The sequence below is a fragment of the Ips typographus genome, linkage group LG2, assembly GCF_016097725.1.
Source record: "Ips typographus isolate SLU linkage group LG2, UJ_Ityp_2.0, whole genome shotgun sequence".
Taxonomy (NCBI): Eukaryota; Metazoa; Arthropoda; class Insecta; order Coleoptera; family Curculionidae; genus Ips; species Ips typographus.
In genome coordinates, this window is record NC_138423.1 from 9,997,887 (window position 1) to 10,023,430 (window position 25,544).

The following is a 25,544-nucleotide window of genomic DNA, read 5'->3' on the forward strand; positions in this document are numbered from 1 at the left end:
AAGGAGTAGAAAAAGTCATATTTCAATTTTGTAAGGAGCATGTTTTTTAAGTATTCGTACAACCAAACGTTGCTAACTGTGGTTTATAATCAAATAACAATAAATGAATTCAATTTTACGTTTTTATCACAATTGTTTAGTATAAAAATCCTTACTGATACTACAACCTATAAATTTGTAAAATTACAATTTTCTATTTTATGCTTTATTTATAATTACGCAATAATTACTATCCTAGGAATAGCCTAAAAAATAACCGAAGAGATTCGTTGGTTAATTACCATTTAAAACTCGAAAATAAAACTATGGTTACATTTCTAAATCTTTAAAATAATGGATTTGTACGGAAACTACCCAACAAATTCCATACATACTTACTATAAATGTTATAAAAAGTATAACTAAGGAAATACCAAAGTACTATGGGATGACGTTACAACGTAATAAAAAAGTAAATGTTTTGAATGTGACCAAGAAAACGCATTTCAAACATTTATTTACCTTTCTTAAAAGTGGTGAAAAAACACGCAACCTTCTCCACAATATACTTATATTTGGTTGCGTGTTTTTTCACCACTTTTAGGATTTCACCTCCACTGCGAGTAACATGGACTACTACTTCAACCCCATTTACCTTTCTGGTAAATGTCATGCTAGCGTCATCAAATTTTATTTTGATTCGCCATACAACTGTTCAACTCCCACAATATACACATATAAATATTACATTAATATAAAAGTCTTTGATTAATTAAATTGTACTAAAAATTCAAGACAAAAGTTCAATCTAAATAAATAATAGAAATTAACAAACCATCCAAATTGAGACTAGGGAAACTATATAGACAATAGTATAAATATTTAGATAATACAAAATAAAATTATGATTGGATGCACATTGATATAATTGTAGTAAGCTACAGTTATATTGGAATATTCAGAACAAATGGAGCCTACTTACTTTCAAATGGCTGGCGAACAAAAATGCACTAAAACAGTATAAATTTTGACTTGACCTATTTGAATGTTAATTTGAATAAAAAAATCATCATTGACGTATTAAAAACCCGAACTACACCTCAGAAAACAATCTCGACTTAGCATCAAGCCATTTCAGTAAAATAAGATTTACTAAAAATGGAAAGAAGCTAAGTGTTAATAATTCACCATTTGATAGCCCATCAAAAAATAAGTTGACATGCATTATGTCATTTTTGTGAAAAACGCTTTCTAAGGAAGATACAGTCTCTCCATGTACAAATTTGAATTTGACAGTTCAAACTAAACTTTCATTTCATTGTAATTCAATTCTAGGCACGGTTAGCACAAAGAATGAATTACAGCAGTTTCAATTAAATTTTTATGCAGCAAAAAAGTGAACCAGCAAATTCCAACATGCATGATAATAAATCCACCCTATAGTTCTATTTAATGAGTTTATTACCAGTCTGGGGCAATTACCTCTGTCTACCTGGGTTCTTGTATCTTTTACTTTAAAATGGTTGAAAATAATTCAAATCTGGTCACCTGGGAGGTTTACAAGTTTTGACTAAAAATAGTGAAAAAACAGGATTTTTGGACTAGTTTTACTGACGTTCAATTTTTTAGACTATAGGTAGTGTAAAACTGAACCTTTAATACTTGTGGCAGTCCAAATTTGTACTGAATAGTCTAAAAACTTGTTATTTACTACTAGAAATAGTCATTAAATTCGTTTTTTCAGACTGCAATCCATTGTCAAATGTCTGAAACTGGATTTCAAGCACCAAAAAACAATCCGGAAATCAAGACAAAGTTTGTTGCGTAAAAATAAAAGTGTCCAAAAGTCTATTTTCAGGACTTTAATTGGTGTACAACTCAATTTCCTGAACTAAAACACGCCTAAAACTCAATTAAATACTAGTTGCCGTCCTAATTAAATTTTCAGACTAATTAATTTTAAAAAATCAGTTTTCAAGACTTATATCATAGCATTTAGTGCCAAAATGTATTACTTTCATTAATGAAGATTCCGAAACTTCATTTTCACTACTATGAAGGCGCCGGCTAAAACGGAAATACAAAAGTTATCCGGTCATTGGACCACGGCTTAAAAGCCCGGATAACTTTTGTATTTCAGTTCATTTTCACTATTATAAATAGTCTTAACCTCGATTTTTTTAGTCTTAAAGCACTAAAAACAGTACGAATTTCTTAGAAATGCTCCAATTTTTTGCGCCGATGAGTGTAGAAGCCAATTTAATAGTGAAAAAACTTAAAATGACATTATCCAGACTATGGACAGTGTACAAACTGGCTTTCAGGCCATATAAGTCAAAAAATTTGTGAAGATAGTTTTGAAACTCGATTTTTCAGGCTGAAACAGCCTTAAAGCACCACCAAAAACAGTCCAAATTTTTAAGAAATGCTCGAATTTCTAACACTGAGGGGTGTAAAAGTCAATTTAATAATAACAAAGCTTCAAATGGCATTTTTAAGCTTATGAAGAATGTAAAAATAGTTTTTTAAGTCTACTATGTCAAAAAGTTGATGAAAAAATTTTTTTTTTAAAAAATCAAAATTTATGTCAATTTTTATTGACAAAACCCTTCTCAGAGTTCCAAATTGAACATTATCAGGTTTAATATTTATTAAGTTGTTGTTATCTGTGTTCTGCCGTTGTGTTCTTTCTTTTTTAGATTCTCTGAAGACGGTGGTAGATTTTCCACCGAAACGTCAGCGTTTTTAGGTAACAAGACCGAGCCTAAGTCAGTGGTCTTGTGTTGGGACGACTAGGTTAATGTTATTTTCAACTTAGTTGAAAATAGTGCGAAATTCCATTTTCCCAACAAACCTTTTTTGTGTGAGACAGAAGACCCAATAAACAAAGAAAAAATAAAACTTATCAAAGTCTGTCTTTATTTTGCACATCTCAAAGATAGTCAATGAAAAATTGCATCCAGCGCACAAATACCACGAAAAGAGCAAATTAAACATTACAAAGTTACAATGAATCAGCATTAATTGTTTAAATAATAACTAGCTGTGGCACATAAGTATTAAGTCCAACAAAGTGGACTTTGATTGTTTGCTGCGTCGCTCGGAATCTCCGAAATTCCCATAAATCGCTTCGTAACGATTATGATATAACAATAACGAAAAAAATACATTAATATGCGAGATTTGCCTTGCTTTCGCTATAACTATAGCCGCTAACGGTATTATTATATGTTTTTCCTGTAAACCGTTTCTACAATCGTGACTATAAGAATTTGCTAAATTAATTTATTTATTTATACTTTTTAGTGGTAGTTGACACTGCTTTTTACTATTCAAATTAACATTTATTTAAGTAATTATTTTTGAGGACATGTCTGTGCGCATTAAATGACGAAACACCACCCAGAACAAAAAAAATAACGTCCTGCTTGGAAATATGTGATGATTGCCCATTGACCAAGCCTAATTCAATGTTGTTCTCATTGAATAACAATGTTGTGTGTCTCATGAAGGTGTCTCTATTTTTGACCCGAGACTTCATTGCTAAATGGCCCTGAAGAAGACCTAATAAAGGTCGAAACATCGGCACTTTAGAAACAGAAGTTTCTTTTATACCCCGTGAAGACTAACTCATCACTGTTTTCAAGACTAAAATATTGAAATTTGTCTGTAAATTATGAAAACTTACTTCAAATGTAAATTTTAAGCTTCTGATGCTTGGTTTAGAGTCATTTTTTCGTGTCCAAATTAATTTTCAAGGTTTAAATGTTTGAATTTGTAGTAAAAATTCTAGAAATGTAGTAGTAGTAAAAATACAAGTTAATTCTCAATACTAAGTCTTTCAATTTATCTCAAAACTATGACAACTGACTACAAAGACTTTTAATCCTCTGTCAAGTCAAGTCAATTTTCAAGACTAAAGTTTTTTATTTTGCCCAGAAACTATGAAATTTTTTTTAACAAACCATTTATTAAGATTTTTAAGTCAATTTTCACCGTTTTCAAGACAATTTTGAAGTTGGGTTGGGTTGGTTTTGGGTCTTTGAACCTAATAACTCAATTATCTCATAACCGAAGTTGCAGCAACTGCATCGGAAAAAAGTGCCGGTGTTTCGACGTTTATTTCACGTTTTTTTCAAGGCTGTTTTCAGTTTCCAAGACAAAAATCAAAACTAAAAATTGCCTTGAAAAAGACGTCAAATACACCTCGAAACGTCGGCACGGTTTCTTTCATCCCAAACCTTCTACTAGTCACCAACAGGGGTCAATAGGGTCTCACTTAAAATGAATTCAAATAGAATATAATAACACTTTTTTAAAAAAAAAAGTAATTTTATGACAAGGCAACTTGCTGCAATTATATCAAAATTTATCCACTCAAAAGTGCAATCCTAATAACAGTAATCTTCATATATCGAGACTAAAAGTGTTATAAGATTATTTCCCTTCAGTAACCACCAGCCATTTAAAATACTTATATGTACAATTTCTTAATTAAAAACCGAAAACAATTAGAAATAAATTTAGTTTAAAAGTTCTCAGTAAAATTTCTAATTTTCTGTACTGCAGAGTGACGTCAGAGCTCAATGGTTGCAATATTAACCAGTTTTCCTAAGTATACTGACACTTTTAGAAACTTGAAAATGTCAAGACTTGGTAGAAAAAGTCGATTCCTTTAACCTCTTAAGCTGCATAAGGGGGTGTTAAGGGACAACAAAGTAGAACAAAAGGGAGACCAGTTAATAATAAGCTATTGAATGCACTTAATAGAGCACTCAAACTCTGAATAATTTTAGGATTAGAAGCAAAGAGGAGAAAGTTGATCAGAAGTAAAAAACTACGTGATTTTGCTAACCGATGATGATACCATAAAAATACAGCATCCTCAAAACTACATCTTTGCAACAATTTGTATTCAAATTATATTATTAATTTATCTGGGATATACCAAACCAAAGTTAAGACAAATTTTTGCTAAGAAATGAAAAGAGAGATCAATTAGACATTCAACATCCGGTAACTCTTACGTTTTCTTACATCACGTGACAGCTGTCGTAACTGTTGAAACCCGTTCACCAATAACCTAAAACTGCAAAATTAGACATAGTTGCTAATATGAGGAATTACACTGGAAGTTGTGTTTAAAGCTTCATTGTGACGTTAAAAAACACTTAATACTTTGCTTGCGTCACGCGACTTAATATTTTGCTTGCGTCACGCGACAGCTGTTCTGTCAAAATTCACTCACCAGTGACCTGCAAGTATAAAATTCCAAATACATTCCGATTCCCGAAAGTTTGAAAGTTGTTGCACTGTAAGTTGTGTTTTATGGAGACACAACTTTTTTTACAGTTTCATGGAGCCAAATTTGTCAGTTCTAACGTTAAGGAACACTTTAATACTTACGTCACAACTGTCAAATTTCGTTCCATAGAACTATAAATACAATGAAAAGTGTGATTTATCCAAGTATAGATTGAAAATTTCGCGTCACAGCTGCATGATTTTTGATAGTGTCAGGTGATGCAAAAAACATATCAAAGTGTCTGTTAATGTCAAAACTATTAAATTTAACTGCATGGAGTTAAGCTACATTTATAATCACTTCCAAGTCCACATCAAATTTGACAGTTCTCTATTTACCATTTACAATGACATGGTAAATCTGTAACATTTTAGGTTAGATACATCTAAATACTTCAGCATTTAAAGTGTGATTGTCGTGGTATACGTAATATCTAGTTAATCTAATACAAATTTCATGTTTAAAAGACAAAAATCCTTGGGAAATTCAAATTGTAGTAAACAAAAAATCGTTCTAACCTATAAATTGGTAATTTTGCTTGCATCTGCCAAGCAGCTTAACGCACTTTGAACTCAAATTGGAATTATTTTTAATGTAAATGTCACTATAGACGTCCATATGTCAAGCTTGCCAATTTCATAACAAAGGTGACTTTGAAGTGAACGTAAATGCAGCTTTATAAATACAACTTGTGTTTTGACAGTTGACATGTGACGTAATAAACATTCAGAGTGTCATTTAGCCTCACAAGTGTTAGATTTGGGGCTTTATTGAGGTGTAAATACAAGGTACAACTGTTTTGCATTTGACAGTTTTATTTCACTGCTGAATAAGTTTTAAGAGTTATAACAAGTGTCACCTGACTATAAGCCACGCTGTAAAGTGTCATATCTGTCAAATTTAACGTCTTAAACTGTCATTTAGCGACACAACTGCCAAATTTAACTGACAGAGTTACGAGCAACAATTTGCGACATGATTCATAAAGGGAAGCGACTATTTGACATTTTACAGTTGCCACGGTGCTGTTTAATGAGTTTTAACAGCTGGCAGGTTATTACAAGCCTGTCATAGCTAGTTCAGTTCGTCAAAGTGGTACACATTTTTCCAACCACACGAATTAAAAGCTTCTTGAGCTTTTCGAGGTTATCAAAATGACTTTGAATTTTGGCTTTGGCAACGTTGATTTCAATGTAATTTTGAAGCTTTTCCACATGTAAAAGAGGCGTTAAAGTCTGAAAAACTGACAATTTTTCGATTTGTGAAGGCTAAGCAATATTATTTATATCAACTATTTAACTATGCTGCTAAATTAGATGTATTTATTATTAGACAGTACTTTCAGCTCAGAATAATTTTATTCCAAAATTAAATTCGATCGAAATTATTCTAAGAATAAATATACCCGGAAGTGAAACTACCGGCCCTTAATAGTTTGTTAATATTTCGTTCCTTTAAAAAAGATGTTTTCCACAAAATAATTTATGCTGTTTTCAATGTGGTAAAACGAAAGTATTTATTCACAACTAATTAATAAAAAAGAAATGTAAAAGAATATTCTCGGTAAATTACTGAGAATTTAACGAAGAAAATGATAAAAATTCCGAAATCATTTGTAAAAAAAAATTCTCGATAAATTACCATTTTCCATAATTTTTTTAAAATTTTGTATTCACTACGAACCTAACTAATGATCTACCATTTATGACGCTCAGTAAACGTATGGGGTAATAAAATATTGAAAACAAGGTTAGTTCAGTTTAAGCTAGCTGAATCAATCGATCACCAAATTTTCCTATGCTCGAGCGGAAAAGTGTAATTTAAGTAAGATTCTCCATATCAACTTTCCGACCAACAAAAATAAACAATTGAACCGTCTGACGTCACTCGAATTATCAGTCACATGAATGTTTTATTTTGCTTTCAATAGCACCATAATTTTTATCATTCAACATTGGTGCCCATTATTTTAATCGAATTACTGCTAACCATTGTAGTTTTGGTATCTAAATTGAGTAATATAAGATTTTAAATACCTTGCTACAAATCTTAAAATACAATAACGTGTATAAACAAATTTTTTTATGATATATAAAATAGTTGACGTGGTTATCTAATTAAGCAAAATGGCCTTCCATACTCACAAATTACGCTGTTCATAAAAAATGTAACCTACTTTAAATAGCTAGAATAAAAATACCATACTATTCCATACACTCAAATATATCCAGGCTTACCCTTGCAGCAACACACTTCTTAACTATAATCAGTGTCAAATCGATCATCGTGTTCCCAGCCTTTTTTCTTAGGAGGAGACTTTCTTGTCTCCCAGTCTTTCTTCTGGCTTGTCTGATTTTCTTTTTCCCGCCAGCTTCCTTCACTGCCCTCTTTACTTTTGTTTTTCTTTCCCCACTCGCCCGAATTCGTGCTGCTTTTATTCCTAGTCCAGTTGTTTACAGTGGGGTCGTTTTGCAGTCTTTCCAAGTCCCAAGTGTCGTTAGTTTCTGGTGGCGGTACCCGATTACGTTGCAATCGGGCACCTATGCCTAAAATTGGGCGGCCCGACTTTACATTACCTAAAAATTGCAATCTTGAAGTTTCTGACTTTTACGCGTAAGCAGTTAAATACTTTTTGGTGGACAAGAGTTGTCCTTCCGATTGTTTGTACTGTTTTGGCTTGTATCAGACTGAAATCCGCTGGAATTACTGACAGATACTGCATCGGATATGTTGTTTTGTGATGGGGCATCAGATGACGAAGAATCGGTGGAAACTTGCAAAACGTTCACGTTACTTTTATAACTGTCTAGGGTTTTGTTGTTGTGGACAGTTTGAACTGTTAGAGTGCTGTAGGAACCCTATAGATGATGATAATTGTTAGAAATGTTGCATTTCACAGTAAAAAGTTAAGAGGAAGTGATTACTGTTGCCAAACTGCGAATGTTTTTTTTTATGTAATTGTAATGTATTTTTTAAGCAATGTTTTTCCAATAAATGTTATTTCCCACAGGCCATAGAAAATTCTTCTATACAGGGTTATTCACGTTATTCGACACGGAAGATTGTAACTAAAGTATTTACTTTCAAAAAAGTTTTGATCTGGGATGGATTGGAGATCTCTTAAAAATATGTTCAAGATGTACCGGTACTTCCGGTTGTCCCAAATGCAGAAAAAGTATCAATTTTTTCAAATGGAATAACTAGTATTTTATTTCATTTTCAGAATCTACGTTGAAAATAAAAGATAACCTCATTAATGTTTAATAGGTCTAATCTTAACAGTTTCTCAAATATTCGTTATTTTGTAAAAATTTAGAACAAATTTTAAGGTTTAATCACTCAACTTTCAAAACTGGCTTGAAAACACCTAAAAGATCAAGTTTAATGATTCATGGGTGAGAAATTGTCAGCCTCATACAATGTGTCTCAAATTGTTTACCCAATAATTGCAACCTATAAACAGTAATAACTTGTCAAAATCAAATCGAACACCCACGCGATTTCTTGGAAAGTCAACATTTTTCGAACTATCAACGATTTTGAATGCTTTTTGCTAACTTTGAGAAATTTCCACAGATCCAAACTGTTTTAAATGACAACTTTTATAGCAAATTAGAGAAATTTTTAGGAGTGCATCCCTTAGAAGCTTAATAATGTCGCTGAAGGATTCAAAAACAAAGTAGGTATATTTGTGTTTATAGTCAGATCGTCGCCCTTTTGAACATTTTTATTAATTATTTTTGTACCTTGTATAGCAAATTTACAAAGTATTAAGCCGCTAATTTATTCTATCAAAAATCAGCTCTAACAACAACTCTATCTAACAAAACGGTAACAGTTAGCGGTATGAAAGCTTAATAATTTTTGATAGGTAATTAAATTTTACATATACTGTAACAATAAAATAGGTGGTGTTCCATTTGATTTTAACAAGTTATTACTATTTAAAAGTGTTTTAATTTTTGAGAATATTTTATCACTGTTTTTTGTGAAAAGAATCATAAAAAAAAACGATTTGAAAGTGGTTGACACTAAATCTAGGAAAAATGCCTCCCCCTTACTACTGGAAATGTGCAACGTTGCCAAACCGAAGGTTCAAGTAAACGATATAAGACGTTTTACATGAAGGGTTTAATCGTTAAAAAGCTTAAAAATTAGTAAATTAAATAAGAATTTTTAGTTTTTACATGCAAAGTGACACTTTACTATCTATAATTACTGTTGACAATGCTAACCTTAGTGTCGGAATAGTACAAGAGGCAATATTTATTTTTGGTAAATGTATTGAAAAAGATGTATGGCTAAGGTTAGTGCTAACCATAGTGGCCGATTCATATATGTAGCAATAATTATTAAGATCTCAAAAAGAGAAAAAATATGGAAAACTAAACCATTTTAAGAAATTAAAAATCAATTTTTAGAATGACTTTACTAATTTTGAACAGAAAAGCAGTTCTGTTTGACAACGTTGCTAGGGTTAGACACCAAACAAAATGTTCAACAATCACGCTGGTGGCGCTGGTACCGATCAAAAACCAGTCATTTATGTTTAGTATGGAGAATGCCATAAGAAAGGAAATAACTTGAAAATATGAGTTTTTCCTGCGCGAAAGTAATTCATCCACCCTTATTTTCGTAAAAGTAAGTTAAACAAACAATCTAACATCGATTTTATCAAAAAAGAACTAAAAATACGGTGGCACTTAAATCGCACCAGAACCTGATTATTTTATAACTTTTTCATGAATGAAATCATGAATCTTTCCCCCCTTTTATATTAATTTAGGTTAAAATGTCTTATTATATATTTAATTTTGCATATCCTGAAAAGTATAAACCATCACATTCATTTTCATTTAATTTTACATGTAATTTATTTTTTTAATTTGGAGGTATAAACCGGGCATAAAGTTTCACGTTTTATCGCCCGAATTTCACCCAAAGTTGAAAAGTCAACTTTTGTTAAAATTAATTTTAGTTTAGAAGTATAGCATTTCATATACAAACGTGTAGCTTTAACTTTAAGAAAATTAATTTGACTTTAACGCAAATTAAGTTTAATTGTTAATTTGGCGGTATATACCCGGCATAACTGAAAATTATGTATTTTTGTTTTTAGGAGTTATAAAAATGTCATAACTTCTGAATTCCAAAAAAAATTAGACTTAGGAGCATTTGATAGTAAGATGAAGGTATACTCAATCCACCCTTTTCTGATATACATACAATAAACATTCTGATATCAAACTTATCAAAAAAAAAAAAACAAAAATTCGATGGCACATATCCCACCAGACCCAAATAATCATTTGTAAAATTAAAAATAATAAACAATGGATGAAGTTTTCTTTGGCTGTGGTGTCACTTTCATGCTAATTTTGAAAATTGAACACCAAATTGAAAAGTATACCCAGAAGATCAATAAAATCTGTTCAGCAACTTCTGACTTACCTCACAATTACTAGCAAAAAACGTATGATAATGATTAAATGTGTGTTATAGTTTTAGGTTATAGATCTTAAGGCAGCGGCTACAATAAATGATATATTAAGCTGATGTGTGTTACAGCAACAGCTTAAATTCGGAATTTTGATTGGTCCAAAAAACGGGTTTTATCATCTTTGGCGTGAGCATTGATGTTTGCAATATGGTCGATTCGACCCTCACCATTGGGATCTCAGAAACCATAAAAGATACCAGGAAGTTTAAATTGGGGCAAAGTTGCGCAATTTAAAGCTCAACCAAATGCCCTTTTAAAAATGTCGACTTTCCGAGTGCTTCCAAAGATATCCGAAAAAAACTTTCGAATCCGAATTTGATTTTTTGTTTTTATTTATTTCTAACCTTATTTGAAGAGATATCTCAAAACTAAAAACATCTTTTCACTGCCACTTTTCCCCAGCTATTCGATGATGGATTCAAATTTGCCACACAACGTTTCGTTTTTGGGAAGTCATTATCAACTTTCTTTTTTCTTATGGGCGCCATATTGGTTTTTTAGCCCACCAAATAGTACGTTTTATTCTGATTTTATTGATGTATAATAACTTATGATTTGCTTCATAAGTGACAAAATAATTCAATAAAAACTAATTTTACCTTAGTTGGCTTTGAGTTAATGAGACGTTTTATAAAGATTACTTGACAGTACTTGAGGAAAAACGATATTATTGGTTTTAAGCTTCATCACAAATTTGATACTAAGTTGAGAGCAAGCCAACTGCAATCAGTAAGCCAACAGCCCCACATAACTTTATTTAGTTAAAACTTAACCAAAACATGGCTCGATTTGGTGTTTTTCAAAATCCAATATTAAATTATTTAAATTTGCACTTAACATTATAAAAAAATGAAATCTGGCAAAAAATAAAATTCCTAAAATGATGATCTTTCTCTTGGAAACATAAATGAGCGGTTTAAGTTAGAGATAATGCTAACAAATATCTTTTTCTGATTAACCTAAATAGTTTAACAATGCTTGTATAATAACAATATTTTCTGCGGGGGTTTCTTTTCTAGATACATTTTTAACTATGCTTGACTTGCTCTAATAATCGTCCGAATTATCGTGTTTGACAAGTACTGTCAAATAATGACATTTTATAAAACGTCTCATTAACTCAAAAGCAACTAAAGTAAAATTAGTTTTTATTGAATCATTTTGTGATTTATGAAGCAAATCATAAGTTATACACCACTAAAATCAGAATAAAACGTACTATTTGGTGGGCTAAAAATCCAATGTGGCGCCCATAAGAAAAAAGAAAGTTGATGATGACTGCCAAAAAACGAAACGTCGTGTGGCAAATTTGAATTCATCATCGAATAACTGGGAAAAGTGCCCATGAAAAGATTCTTTTAGTTTTGGGATATCTTTTCAAATAAGGTTAGAAATAAATAAAAAACAAAAATCAAATTTTCAGTTTTTTTTCGGATATCTTCGGAAGCACTCGGAAAATCGGGATTTTTTAAAAGGGCATTTAGTTGACCTTTAAATTGCGCAACTTTGCCCCAATTTAAACTTTCTCCTATCTCTTATGGTTCCTGAGATCCCAATGGTGAGGATCGAATTTGAATTACCCTGTATATTCACGTTTTGTTAAAAAAAAACAACTGGATAGCATAGTGGTTTCACAAGTTTTTTAAAACTTCAATCTTTATTTACACCATTCAGGATAATTTTGGGGAATAGATTTCCAACTGCCTAAAGCATCTGCAACCCTCTTTAAAATGTGGCATCAATAGTCAACAAAAAGCAGGTTATTAAAAATTCTTTCACTAAAAACAATGTTTAGTGCTTTTTCCAGCCACCTTTTCCTTCAGGATTTGTATTTCTTCACTACACCTAAAAGGTATTTTGGACACAAAATTACTTTATTTAAGAGGACTCGCGCTGTTTGTTTACAAAACTGATAGAAACCTCAAAATAATAGCGGGTAGTATGATGTTATTATATTATCTTCCTCTAATGAAATTAGATTAGGGATCTGAGACAACAGTCAGAAATCACTGAACAGAGATATAATTTTTATTACAAAGATATAGTGGAAAATTGTCATCAAGAACTCTGAACCACTAAACTAGTTTAAAAGAAAAAAATCAATATTATTTATTACATTCTTTTAGTAACTGCCACCTGCAAGCTATTCTAATGAAACCCTCTATAATCTTTGCAAATGATAGGAAAGAAAATAAAAAATCAAAATATTACTTTTTTTTCACATAGTATAAAGTAGTAGCTAACCAAGTAATCAACAAACAATATAAATATGAGTAGTATCCAGTGTTCTACTGTATGAAAGTCAATATTTTTTGTAGCAAGTCAGAAATATAAAAAAAACAATTTCCACAAAAAAATCAACATAATTGCTAAAAATCTACTAGAATATTTAAATGAAAAGTCCCTAAATAAAGGAAAGGTGTTAAGTTAAAGGTGTTAAAAAAAACATTCATGCCTCACAAAAAATAATGACCATAAATAAGGACAGACATCCAGGTTTGGAAGAAAGCAAAGGGAATTTAAACAAGTAATCACCCCCTCCCTAAAAACCATCTCAAAATTCAAAATGTTCCTACTTGAAAACCTGCCATTGCACTATCTCCTAGGTGTTCATAATAAAAATTATGAGTCTCCGTTGGGAATAAAGTAAATCTGTTACCAGCCACTTCCAGTGCAAGCAACAACCATAATTTACTATCTTTTGAGCACCTATGATCTGAACATATTTTAAGTCTTAATTTTGACAGGAGTTCAGCAACTTTTTCAGGGCATTCTTGCCTTAAAGCACTGCCATTCATATACAGCTACAACAGGGACCAAACATTAAAACTCCTTATGGTGATGACAAAAATATGTACTTACCTGTATAGCAAACAATTTGAGATCAGCTGGTTCAGGTGAATCAAGTAGCATATCCAAGTAGGACAATAAAGGGGATGCCATAAACAAGAACTGTTGACCAGTGGCAAGTCTTGCTTTGTTAAAAAATTCACCCATAAGTTGAACACTATTTCGAAACATATGAGGATTGGATGATTGTAATTGAGTACTTCCTGGAAGTTTAAAGTTTTTAAAATTGTTGAAATGTACCTACCAAATTAATACCTTCAAAAGTACTTTGCAACTTTCTTAAAAACATCATTCGAATGTTTTGCTGATGTATTTCCTGTGATAAAAATGTTCTAGAGGCAATAAGGTGGACAAGCTTAATTGCTAAGTCTGTATCAGTCAAACATTCTTTATGTATTAGATTAAAACTTGTCCTGGAACAATGTGACTGCTTTAACAACTACCAAAATAATAGAAAATATTAGACTTACTCTACATCTGCACCATTTAAGCAGTCTTGAGTCCATCCCTCCACAATATATTTGATTTTCTGATTAAATTTAATACCATCATCCTGAAGATTCAGCTGCTTAATTTTATTTATCAATGAAGAAAAATCGTCTGAGGCATCCTCAAACTTTCTATTATCCGGCGAGTGCAAATTCGGTGAATGCGAATCATTTATAATAGGGGGACTATTCTGCGTTTCCCCACCGGGGCTCTTTGTACCCTGCATTTTTAAATTTAACCATCCTCGTCCTCTACCAACACCGCTCGACATTTTATGTGTAAAACAAAGAGTTAACAGCTGAAATCAGTCGATTATGGAGCAGGCGACCGCTTTCACCTAATCAAGTGTCTATATTTGTAGAAACCATATATTTAATTTACACCTTTTAACTAAAAATAAGTTGTTTTTACTGTTGGAGTTTTACGAAAGAAACTAACCTAAACCTCCACAGGCAGTCGAGGCAAGAGGTTTTTTGTTTAATTGTCAATGTCAACAGTCAACATGTCATTTGTTCTTTGTCTGGCTGTTAGCAAGGATATTAAACAGTCAAGGATTGCTCGATCGGCCGATTTTGTTTCCCGGCGGCGAATGAATTCTGACGTCACAGTGGGCCTTCGGGTGCACAATACGCTAAATATTCGCCCGAGATGCTATGTACGAGATCATATTCGTGAATGATCGACTGCAATCGCGCATCGCGCAAAACAATCGCGCTAACGCGAGAGACCCATGGTGACGTAAAAACCGTCACCGGCTCGAGCCGATACCGGCAATATTGCGCTTATGGGATTAAGCACTCCTTTACTGTTTACCGTCCTTGGGCTGTTAGTAGTGTTAGTCAAGTAAATGTCACTATTTTGAAAAACTCTATGTGGCATCATGTGACCAAGGAACAACTTAACGCAGTAGATTCACATGACAAGCTAACTGTTTTCTGGCAAGTGACAATGAAAGAGCAACACGTCTACATTTTGAAATTTAGGCGGAAAAGTTTGTTTTTGTTTTGATTCTGTTCTCTGTCCCTACATATTTGGCTTATTTTTCAATCACTTATTTTTCAGTAACGTGTTATTTAATAACTCTCGGTGGGTGTTTAAGTAGTAGAGTATGTCGCTCAATTTTGGGTACTCCCCAAACTACTATTCCTTAGAAGATATCTTGGCCACTCAAGAAAGAGTGCCTTGTAAATTCCTCCAGAATGTACCTCGAATGGGTGAGTCTGTCATACATTACTTTTTTAATGATATTTGAATGAATAATCCTGTATTACATATTGGTCTTGGCTCTGTCTTGTAATTCTATGTAAGGTCAGATATCCATGATCCCAGAGGCACTAAAATTTTAAAGTTTTAACATGTTTACTAACTAAAGGGGCAATATAATTTGTTTTTTAAAAGTTTCTAGCAATGCCATTTAACTTATGACCTTGCTAGATAGTTTCCGACAATTGTGAGCTAGTTCCTGGCAATACTAGATAATATTAACAGTAACAAAGTTAGTTTTACTGAGTCTATCTGAATTTAGCCTGTTTAGCCTCATAGACATCATATCATTCTCAACTAGTTTTTAAAAGTTTTGTATTTTATATCTTAACAATTTCCTATTTTAATATGTCCTTTAACTTAAAACAGACTGATGATTTTGTGACAAAAAGTAAAAAAAAACAGTAACTCAATATCTCATATAAAAGTAACACCGAATTGTAATTAAATTTACAACTTGGTGTTATAAATAAACTCTTATTTTTATCAAAGTTTGTTTTTGAGGGAAAACCCAGCCTTTAGGTACATTCACAAACGGCTTAAATTGACAGTTGGTTAAACTAGGGTTTTTGCCAAATTAGGTCATTGTGACGTCACACTCACTGTGATGGTCCATGAAGGGTTAAAATGAATGCCCACAAAGTAACTGATACTATCTGTAACTGATCTAAATCTAGTTTAGATAATTTTTGTTAACATCGATTGATATTGGAGAAAGTATTACAACTTTCTTATTTTAAATAGAACACCCTATATATTATTACATATTTGGATTCCTCACAAAATTCTGACCAACTTTTGTGTACAATGCCCTATGCCTATTTCTAGCCGTTTTTGAAATATTTGATGTTTTTCCAAAAAAGTGACAGTTACAATGCTCAACATATTTTTGTTCTCTGTCAAAACCGTATTTCATTTTGCAATGAAACTTTCGGTTATTGTAAATAAAGGATCGTTTATTAAACTGAGGGTGCGTAATGACTCATTTGTATACAGGGTCGTCAAAAAAAAATCATAGACTTGCCACTAAAAAAAATGAAAAATTTCAAGTTTTTTAAATAGAAACCCACATTTTTTATGACGGAATTATTTTGAGCATTAAAAATTACTATACGTTTCAATTTACTTGCCTATACCTAAATCCAACCCATTTCGTTTTATTTGAGAATAAACATTTTTTTATTATGCTGCACGGTTAGGATTATCTGGTGTTCTAGTTGGTCATGCTTTTGACACACGGTGATATTGGAGACCTGCAGGGCATGTTAATAACACTAGTTTTGACGACTGCAAATATGCCGTCGCGATTACGTTATTCAAACCAAGATTACTTAAATCTGTTTATTATTTACGGAGAATGTGATAAAGTTGTGAGTAGAACATGTGAGGTATTTGCCGCTCGTTATCCAGAAAAACGAAAGCCATCACCAAAAGCTGTCAAGCAAATAATTGAAAATTTTAAGAATACGGGATCTGTGAAGAGAAAAGCTATTAAAACAAAACCAATCCTTAATAATACAAATGTAGAAATTGCAATTTTGGGGTATTTTGTTGCAAATCCAACTTCGTCAATAAGACAAGTTTCCGTAGAATCAGGCATATCTAAAAGCTCAATTCAAAGGATCCTGAAGAAACATAAATTTCACCCTTTTTTATTTAAATTAGTGCAACACTTAAAAAAGGTTGACTTTCTGAAGAGAGTGGTTTTTAGTGAGTTTTTGCTGGGTAGTCACTATGGAGGAGAATTGTTTTTGGATAATATTATTTAGAGCGACAAGGCCAAATTCACTAAAAATGGAATGTTCAATAGACATAATTCACACTACTGGTGTGACATAAATCCACACGTAATTAGAGAGAGAAATTTTAAAGAAATCTGGAGTTTTATGAATAAAAAATTTTTTATTTTATTTTCAAATAAAACGAAATGGGTTGGATTTAGGTATAGGCAAGTAAATTGAAACGTATAGTAATTTTTAATGCTCAAAATGATTCCGTCATAAAAAATGTGGGTTTCTATTTAAAAAACGTGAAAATTCATTTCATTTTTTTTAGTGGCAGGTTTATGATTTTTTTTTGACGACCCTGTATACAAATGAGTCATTACGCACCCTCAGTTTAATAAAACGATCCATTATTTACAATAACCTAAAGTTTCATTGCAAAATGAAATACAGTTTTGACAGAGTATAAAAATATGTTGAACGTTACAACTGTCACTTTTTTGGAAAAACATCAAATATTTCGAAAACGGCTAGAGATAGGCATAGGGCATTGTACACAAAAGTTGATCAGAATCTTATGAGGAATCCAAATATGTAATAATATATAGGGTGTCATCTTGAGTGACAAACTAGAAGACCTGCAACATCTACTAAACTGTGTAAACGCAGAAGGGCAAGAAATGGGGCTCAACATAAATATCAATAAGACAAAATTTATGGTCTTTAGTCGACAACCACATCTTGATGCTTCACTGCAGATCAATACGAAGAATATAGACAGAGTAACCCAGTTTAAGTACCTTGGGTGTTATATCACCGAACAACTGAATCCAGATAGAGAAATAAGATGCAGAATAGAGACAGCCCGAACAACATTCCAAAAAATGAAACCACTATTCTGCAATGATAATCTGAACCTAAAATTGCGGCAGAGAATGGTAAAATCCTACATATGGTCAGTGTTACTATACGGGGCAGAGGTCTGGACCATTAAGGCCGCTACAGTTAATCGGTTAGAAGCGTTTGAGATGTGGCTACACCGGCGAATGCTGAGAATACCCTGGACAGATATGCAGACCAACGAAATGGTGCTAAACAGGGCCGATGCGACACGTTTGCTGCTAAATACAGTTAAGTGCAGGAAAATCTCATATCTTGGACATATCTTCAGAGGAGAGCGATACAGAATCCTACAACTGATCATGATGGGAAAAGTGGAAGGACGTAGAGGAGTAGGAAGAAAACAGGCTTCCTGGCTGAGGGACATCCGTGAATGGACCGGTATACGCAGCGCAGAGGAACTGTTTCGATTGGCGCAGAATCGAGAAAGACTTGCCCAAGTAATTGCCAACGTCAGGGGGACTTGAAGAAGAAGATATAGGGTGTCCTATTTAAAATAAGAAAGGTGATTCCGGTATAAACGGAAGTGCATATTTTAGTTAGAAAAAACGGGGGCATGCCCACATCAGTATCCGGCCAAATTTTAAAAACTCTCCTATTTATACTTTTTCCAATATTAATCGATGTCTTTCGACGTGGGACACCCTGTATATTGTGGTTTTTGAGATATTGATTAGTGGAATTTTCAATATTAGCAGGCAGTTATAAGAGTTTAGAACAAGTTGAAAATGTGTTATTTCATTTAGGTCTGTTATGATTTTACTTTAATAATGGGGGATCTCAATATAAAACTTCTCTATAATAACAAATGAGAAAATCAGAAATAGAATGGGCCATCCGCACATTGAAAAACAACAAAACACCTGGTCCTGATGAGATAGGGCAAAGTTCAAAAAACTACTTGATGATAGAGGCAAGGCAATTCTTCAGAAACTCATCAACAAGATTTATAAAACTGGCTAGTACCCCAATCAATGGCTGACATCAACCTTCATTCCCCTGCCAAAAAAAGAATAACCCAAGGAAATGGGAAGATCACAGGCTTATCAGTCTTATGAGTTACTCCTTGAAACTATTTCTCAAAATTCTTTTTTGGCAGAAATCTATGTAGAGTTGAATTGAAATAGACATAGAGCAATCAAATTTTCAATTAGGACAATTTAAAAAATAGTAAATTTCTAATTAAGTGCAAACTGAAATTTAATGTCAATGCTGTGCCATTCAATCTTTGTTAATATATTGTATGACACATCCTGTATTATTATTATTTACATTTAACAATAATTATTATAGGAGTACTAAATCCTTCAGTTGAGGAGAAAGACTTAAAAACAGGAGCTGAACTAGAACTCCCTTTATGGCTGGCTTTAGAATGTGCCGCAGGCCGTCAACCAGTAGTAACAACGGACTTACCCAAAGTTTACAGGGAAGCTTATAGGGAAATCCTCAAAGCTGATGCTACTGCCGTTGATTTGCACAAGTTTAGTCTATACTTTTATGAATTGGGTTCCTATGTAAAGCATTTGGATCGGCGCGCAGAAGTACATGACATTCTGCTACATGTAAGTACCTGTAGAAGTAGTTTTCTAACTTTTTATGCACGTCACAGAATGTAAAAATGTTTAGATTAAATGCCAAATCGAGAATATGCTACCTGCTAGAATAGAAAGGGAGATTTAATCCTAGTTTCAATTTGTAAGGGCTTATTGTACTGTATGGTATAAGGGTAAGTCCGCATGTGTGTAAGAACAAGAAAGGACTGCCGGCATAATTCCTTTGATGTTGGGGTGATGTTTTTGGCTGATTTCGATTTGCATTTGTTAGGAAACGTGGCAGTGTGTGTCTCTTCTGTCTCACACGTGGCAGTGTGTGTTTCTTCTTTCTCACGTGTGTCTCTTATCTTATTTCATAGTTTTTAAACAATATTTATTACAAATTATTATGATAATTTACCAATTTTTCAACATGTAAACTGCAGTTTTAAGGTGACGTGACTATTTGTGACAGGTGTCAACTGGCTTTTACATTATTAACCTCACATAACCTGTATTTTACAATTTCAGCTTTTACAACTGTCTAAAATAGTTTAAATTTAATTAACCAAATTTTTAAATTTTAAACCACATTTTCAAGGTTAGGTGACTAATTTTGACAGATGTCAACTGGCCTTTACAGTGTTGCAAGAACATGCAGAATTGCATTTTCAACGTCACGTAACGTGTATTTTGCAATTTAAGTTTTAACAACACTGTTTAAATTTAATTTACCATTTTTCAAAGTTTAAACTGCGTTTTGAAGTTCACGTGACTGTTTTTGACAATGTCAACTGGCCTTTACAATGTTGCAAGCTCAAAAATTGAATTATCAAGTCACGTGACGTAGTTCTTACAATTTTACTACTGTCCAAATTAAATTACCAATTTTCAACTGTTTCTTTTAAATGATAAGTGTCTTTATTTGACACGTGTTACTACGACAATTAGAAGATTCGTGCAAACGTCAAAATATAACCTGTAATTTGAAGCAATCCTACAAAAAGTATTTTTTGTTGGCCAGAATTTGGAAAAACAGTCGCCTGACCTTAGAAAATCAGTTTGAAGCTTTCGGAACAAGGTAAAATCAAGTGTCAAAAATTTGGTAAATCCTTTACTTTGTCACCTAATCTAACCTAAAAACTGTGACGGAACCTTTAAAAAAAAACAATTTTAAGCTTTTGGGTCTAAAATTTGGAAAAACAGTCACGTCCTGAGGAAGTCATTTTTATTGAATCCTTATGACGTTTTGATAATAGTCAAAAGTCAAGTACAAATTGCGGCATGCTACTTAATCCAACTTAAAAACTGTCACGTGACCATAAAAAAAATAATTTCAAGGGTGTATTTTAACAAAAGATTTATCATTATCTCAATACCAGGGGACTTATAACTCAATTTAAGAATGCATTTCAAGGTAGTTTGAAGCAGTTTTAAGGCATTATAACTATGAGGCATTTTGAGCAATAATAGAAGCATTGTGAGGTACTTGAAAGGCATTTCAACGTATTTTCGTCACGTGGCCATTTTTACAATATATTTTTTTTAAAGTCATGTGATTATTTAACTATCAAATTTACCTACAAAGGTCACGTGACTACTTTGAAATGTCGAATGTAATCTTGAAGATTAACAATTAAAATAGCATCCTTGCAGTCACGTGACCCTATTTAAGGTCAAACTGTGGTTTTGAAGGTCACGTGGCCATTTTTACAATATATATTTTTTTAAAGTCATGTGATTGTTTAACTATCAAATTTACCTACAAAGCAGGGTTTGAAAATATCATGATATTTATATAAATATCATATCACATGATATATATCGGATATATATCAGATATATATCCGATATATATCATTTTCAATCTTTATATACTTAGCTATAAAAAATATAAAAAACTAAAAAAATTGTTTTGTTTTATGCTTACTTAAGCCATATTTTGTTTTAACACAAATCCTTTTATAATAACTTATATTATTTCTATACAAAAAAATAAACTTTTTATTATGCGACTCTGAAAACTATCTATTTCTCGACACACAGTAACAGCTTTACTAATCTCAGACAAATTAGAAAACCAAACTTTGTCATCGATCAGTAAAGCTTACGTAATATTCTTGATACTTAATATAATAATTTTTTGATGCTTTGAATAACTGAAACCGGTTTTTATTCAATTAATAAAAATATCGAATATATCGGATATATATCAAGCTGTAAATATCAAGATATATATCATGATATTTATCATGATATATACAGTGCGTTTTTTTTAACGCGCAACATAGGATTTTACGTGTTAAATTTTTAAGCCCATGTTAGACCATTTTATTTTGGAACTGCAAGTCTATAACTTGACGGGTGTGTCTTTAGTACCCTGAAGCTTAAGTAAGTCTACCAATTTGGTCTAAAAAGTGATTAAAAACTGGAAAAAAATCACTTTTTTTCGAAAAGATTTTATCGTTCCATACTCCCTGTATGCATTGTTGTTCCTTAGTAGGTAAAGTGACATATTTTGACTGCATCACGACCCGACATCTTTTGAACGTCAAAAGGGCATTTTATGATTGTTTGGAATACTGTTTGGCTTCAAACGGAGGTCACTTTGAACCATTCACTTATAAAAATACTTCTTTTGTTCTTAACTTTCTTGATATAAAGTTAATGATCACCCTGTTTTACTTTCTACGCCAAATTTTACCTGCTACCTGCCGTGCCAGTATCAAAAACAACAAAGAACAACAATGATGCGCGTTAAAAAAAACGCACTGTATTACTGGATATATATTCTCTGAACCCTGCTACAAAGGCCACGTGACTATTTTGAAATCTCGAATGTAATCTTGAAGATTAACAATTAAAATAGCATTCTTGCAGCCACCTGACCCTATTTAAGACCGAATATACGGGAAAAAACTTTTTTGCGTTTTCCACGTACTGAGGATCAAAATCTGGCGGAAATGTCATTTGATAGAATCAATTATACTCCGCATTCGTTTTCACGCTCCATGGAGCGAGCAGAGCGAATGTGACGTCACGATGACGTAATTTAGCAAAATCGTTATTTGACAAAACTACCAACAATGCTGCAATTTAAGCAAATGCGGCACATGTGGACGTACGATTAAATTTTGTTTTCTTTCTTCTTATCCACTTTTTTGGTAAAAAGCTTGTGGAAATCAGTATATCAGGTGTCCAAGGGCACCCTGGACATAGGAGATTAACATGGGAAAACGGTTTTGATTTTTTTGCGCCTGTACGGTTGATTTGATTGAAAAATCGTATTAATGAAAGTTGTAGTACCTATCACGGACTAGTTTTCTGTATTTTTGTCAGATCTTTAACTTGAGCCCTTTCGTCGTAAAACACGATGAAAAATGCGAAAATGTAAACTTTTTACCTGCACTGTTTAAGCGGTTAACAACGGGTAAACAGGTCATTGTTGCTGGACAACCGCTTATACAGTGCAGGTAAAAAGTTTAAATTTTCGCATTTTTGTTCGTGTTTTACGATGAAAAGGCTCAAGTTAGAGATCTGACAAAAATACAGAAAACTAGTCCGCGATAGGTACTACAACTTTCATTAATACGATATTTCCATCAAATCAACCGTACAGGCGCAAAAAAATCAAAACGTTTTCCCATGTTAATCTCCTAAGGTGCTCTTGGATACCTGGTATAGTGTTTTACTTGTTTTTAAACAAATAGCAGAGGAGTTTTATTACTTATTTTCAACCTTGAAGAAGAGCCAGAAAACAAGGAACCATTTGTTACATTGAATTAATAAAGGTAAATTGAGTTTGAACAATCTGGAATTGACAATCATCCAACTAAATATTTCTACCACAAAATAACTTTCAAAATATGTGGGAACATTGCTGATCTTGTATGTGTGACATGTATAAACAGTAAAGATTCCTATCCCTAAAAAGCAGCAAATCAAAGTAACCAGATATTTTTGAATATAGACCTTCAGCACTAGATTCCGATTGATAATGGACTTGGCCCAGAACTTGGAAAACAATCCTTTGGTGTATCAGAAATTGGATATGTTAGAACGTCGCATTTACAAGGACGGTCATGCAGCTGCTATGAAATTGAATCATTGGTTGTTGGAGAGTGTAGCACCAATGCAAGCTGCTAATATGGTTACCAATCATAAAAAGAGGAAGAGAGTAGATGACGATTTGTTTTCTTAGAGTAAGCTTAAAACATTTTATTTTTAATTTATTTGTCTTAAATTGTTGTTTTGTTTTAATTTAAATTTCTACAATTAACGTAAATGGGGTATTCTGTTTTTCAGATTTTATCATGTTTTAGTTTCAGACCTATTATAACCTAGGAAAAGATAGGATAGAAATAATTGTCATGTTCCAATTTATAAAAATTATATTTATTTATTTATAACAGAATAACAAAGTATTGCCACCTCCAGCCTTTAAATAGTTTACGTCTACAGTTCTATTGATAATAATAAGTTTCCATATGCACATATAAATTTTCAATTACTACTAAAATAAAAGTAATACCACTATATAAAGTCATCTCATTTCCAGCTGGTAATAGAACACTAATTCACATACAGTATTAGCAGTTTATTACTAAACCTCTAAATTTGCGATAAATTAAATGAACTCCTTGTAAAACCAAAGTAAACATTTAAAGAAATAATAAACAGTCACCCCGTATTACCCCCACATAACATAATATCAGCATAACAAACTGGGTGGGTAATTGATATAGAAACCTTTGTCACCCATTATACTAATAAAAATAACACTAAACCCTAACCTTATGTTAAAAATATATACAATAATATAGAAAGCTATATTATGAAAAATATAATCTGGCATTTATAACAATGTTGAGCAATTATTTTGCAATCGACTAGGAAGCCCACTTGGTCTTACTCTGGTGTACTTTAAATCACAGCCCTCTCTATCATATAAAAATTACCTTGAGAGAAAGAGAGAGAGAAACTCTAGCTTGATCGTTTTCATTTTATAACAAAACTTCAACTTGTATGATACAAATAATGTATAAAACTTTAAAAACCAATATGGTTGTACAATTATAATAATTATAAGAAACTTTTTCTAATTTTGGCATATAAAGTGACACTTTTCAAAACTGATTAGAGTGACAAAACGTTTTACTTTTCGTAACTAGTTACGAAAAGTATCACTTTATGTAACTAGTTATGAAAAGTTCATTTCATCACTCCCTGTTTTTATGCATTTCCGTAGAAACATATGGGCGACATCCATCATAACATGTCGTTGTCACAGTTTATATAAGGCGCTATGAAAGTGAATATTTGTGTTAAATCACTTTAAAAGATGGTTTTTACCGCTTTTTGGTCAAAATTAGAAAAAATTATGTATGCAACACGTTTCGAAAATGGCTTATTGTGTAACTCATTCAAATTGTAGGACCTCGCTGCGCTCGCCCTACCAACATTCATTCGTTACACAAAATCGATCTTTTCGTAACTGGTTACATAAATAGCTATTATATGTTTTACTTACTTTTAATTGAAATGTCTTAAGGCACTGTACTAACTTTCAATATATGTCTACACCATCGAGTTTAAACCAAAGATAGAGGAGGTGTCATTGCAGTCTATCTTCAATTTATAGTCAATGGTACACACAATTAAACTTAATAAAAAAATTAATAACATTATCTGGATAAGATTGCGTTTGGCGCTATATTTACAATTGCGCCTAACCAAAATTGATTAAACCCTAATTTGTGGCCAATAATAAGGCTCAAAAACCATGCTGTTCTTCTTTAATTGGTTCTGGTTTAAAAGGCATAGTGTACGAATCGTCCATGGTGCCGATTTCCCGCATTATGAGTACACTGGATGTTGCTGCAACAAGGTAGACTCCAATTTAGAAAAGTAACAGATTATTAAAATATAAAATAAAACTAAAAAATGACTTAATTTCTTTCATTACTTCAATATGTTAAGCCTCTTTCGATTATCCATTAAAC

General features: G+C 32.3%; 3 protein-coding genes across 14 annotated transcripts in view; 1 reads left to right on the top strand and 2 right to left on the bottom strand.

Annotated features, from left to right (window-relative positions):
- Nucleotides 1-20: 20 nt before the first annotated feature.
- On the bottom strand, nucleotides 21-14,594 carry LOC145725624 (uncharacterized). 4 transcript variants are annotated; one of them, XR_014177358.1, is made up of 7 exons: nucleotides 14,105-14,594; nucleotides 13,890-14,047; nucleotides 13,647-13,837; nucleotides 13,361-13,588; nucleotides 7,914-8,142; nucleotides 6,926-7,860; nucleotides 21-6,855 (listed from the first exon to the last, which is right to left on the bottom strand). XR_014177358.1 is itself a non-coding variant. In XM_081974430.1 (7 exons), the coding sequence occupies exons 1-6, from the start codon at nucleotides 14,392-14,394 to the stop codon at nucleotides 7,541-7,543; spliced, it is 1,416 nt and encodes a 471-aa protein (XP_081830556.1). In that variant the 5' UTR covers nucleotides 14,395-14,594; the 3' UTR covers nucleotides 21-7,456; nucleotides 7,522-7,540. The 4 variants fall into 4 exon arrangements, 3 of the variants coding, with proteins under 3 accessions (XP_081830556.1, XP_081830555.1, XP_081830554.1); XM_081974430.1 differs by having other exon boundaries at nucleotides 21-7,456; nucleotides 7,522-7,860; XM_081974429.1 differs by having other exon boundaries at nucleotides 21-7,469; nucleotides 7,522-7,860.
- Nucleotides 14,595-15,123: 529 nt separating this feature from the next.
- Nucleotides 15,124-24,084, top strand: Psf3 (DNA replication complex GINS protein Psf3). Its single transcript, XM_081974091.1, has 3 exons — nucleotides 15,124-15,337; nucleotides 19,304-19,572; nucleotides 23,513-24,084. The coding sequence occupies exons 1-3, from the start codon at nucleotides 15,232-15,234 to the stop codon at nucleotides 23,741-23,743; spliced, it is 606 nt and encodes a 201-aa protein (XP_081830217.1). The 5' UTR covers nucleotides 15,124-15,231; the 3' UTR covers nucleotides 23,744-24,084.
- Nucleotides 23,916-25,544, bottom strand: part of Hnf4 (Hepatocyte nuclear factor 4) — a 37,048-nt gene continuing 35,419 nt past the window's right edge. For all 9 annotated transcript variants that reach the window (XM_081974085.1, XM_081974083.1, XM_081974081.1 and 6 more), the window contains one exon: nucleotides 23,916-25,419. In XM_081974085.1, the coding sequence (XP_081830211.1) occupies nucleotides 25,316-25,419 (104 nt within the window). In that variant the 3' untranslated portion in view covers nucleotides 23,916-25,315. The remainder of the gene's footprint in view (nucleotides 25,420-25,544) is intronic.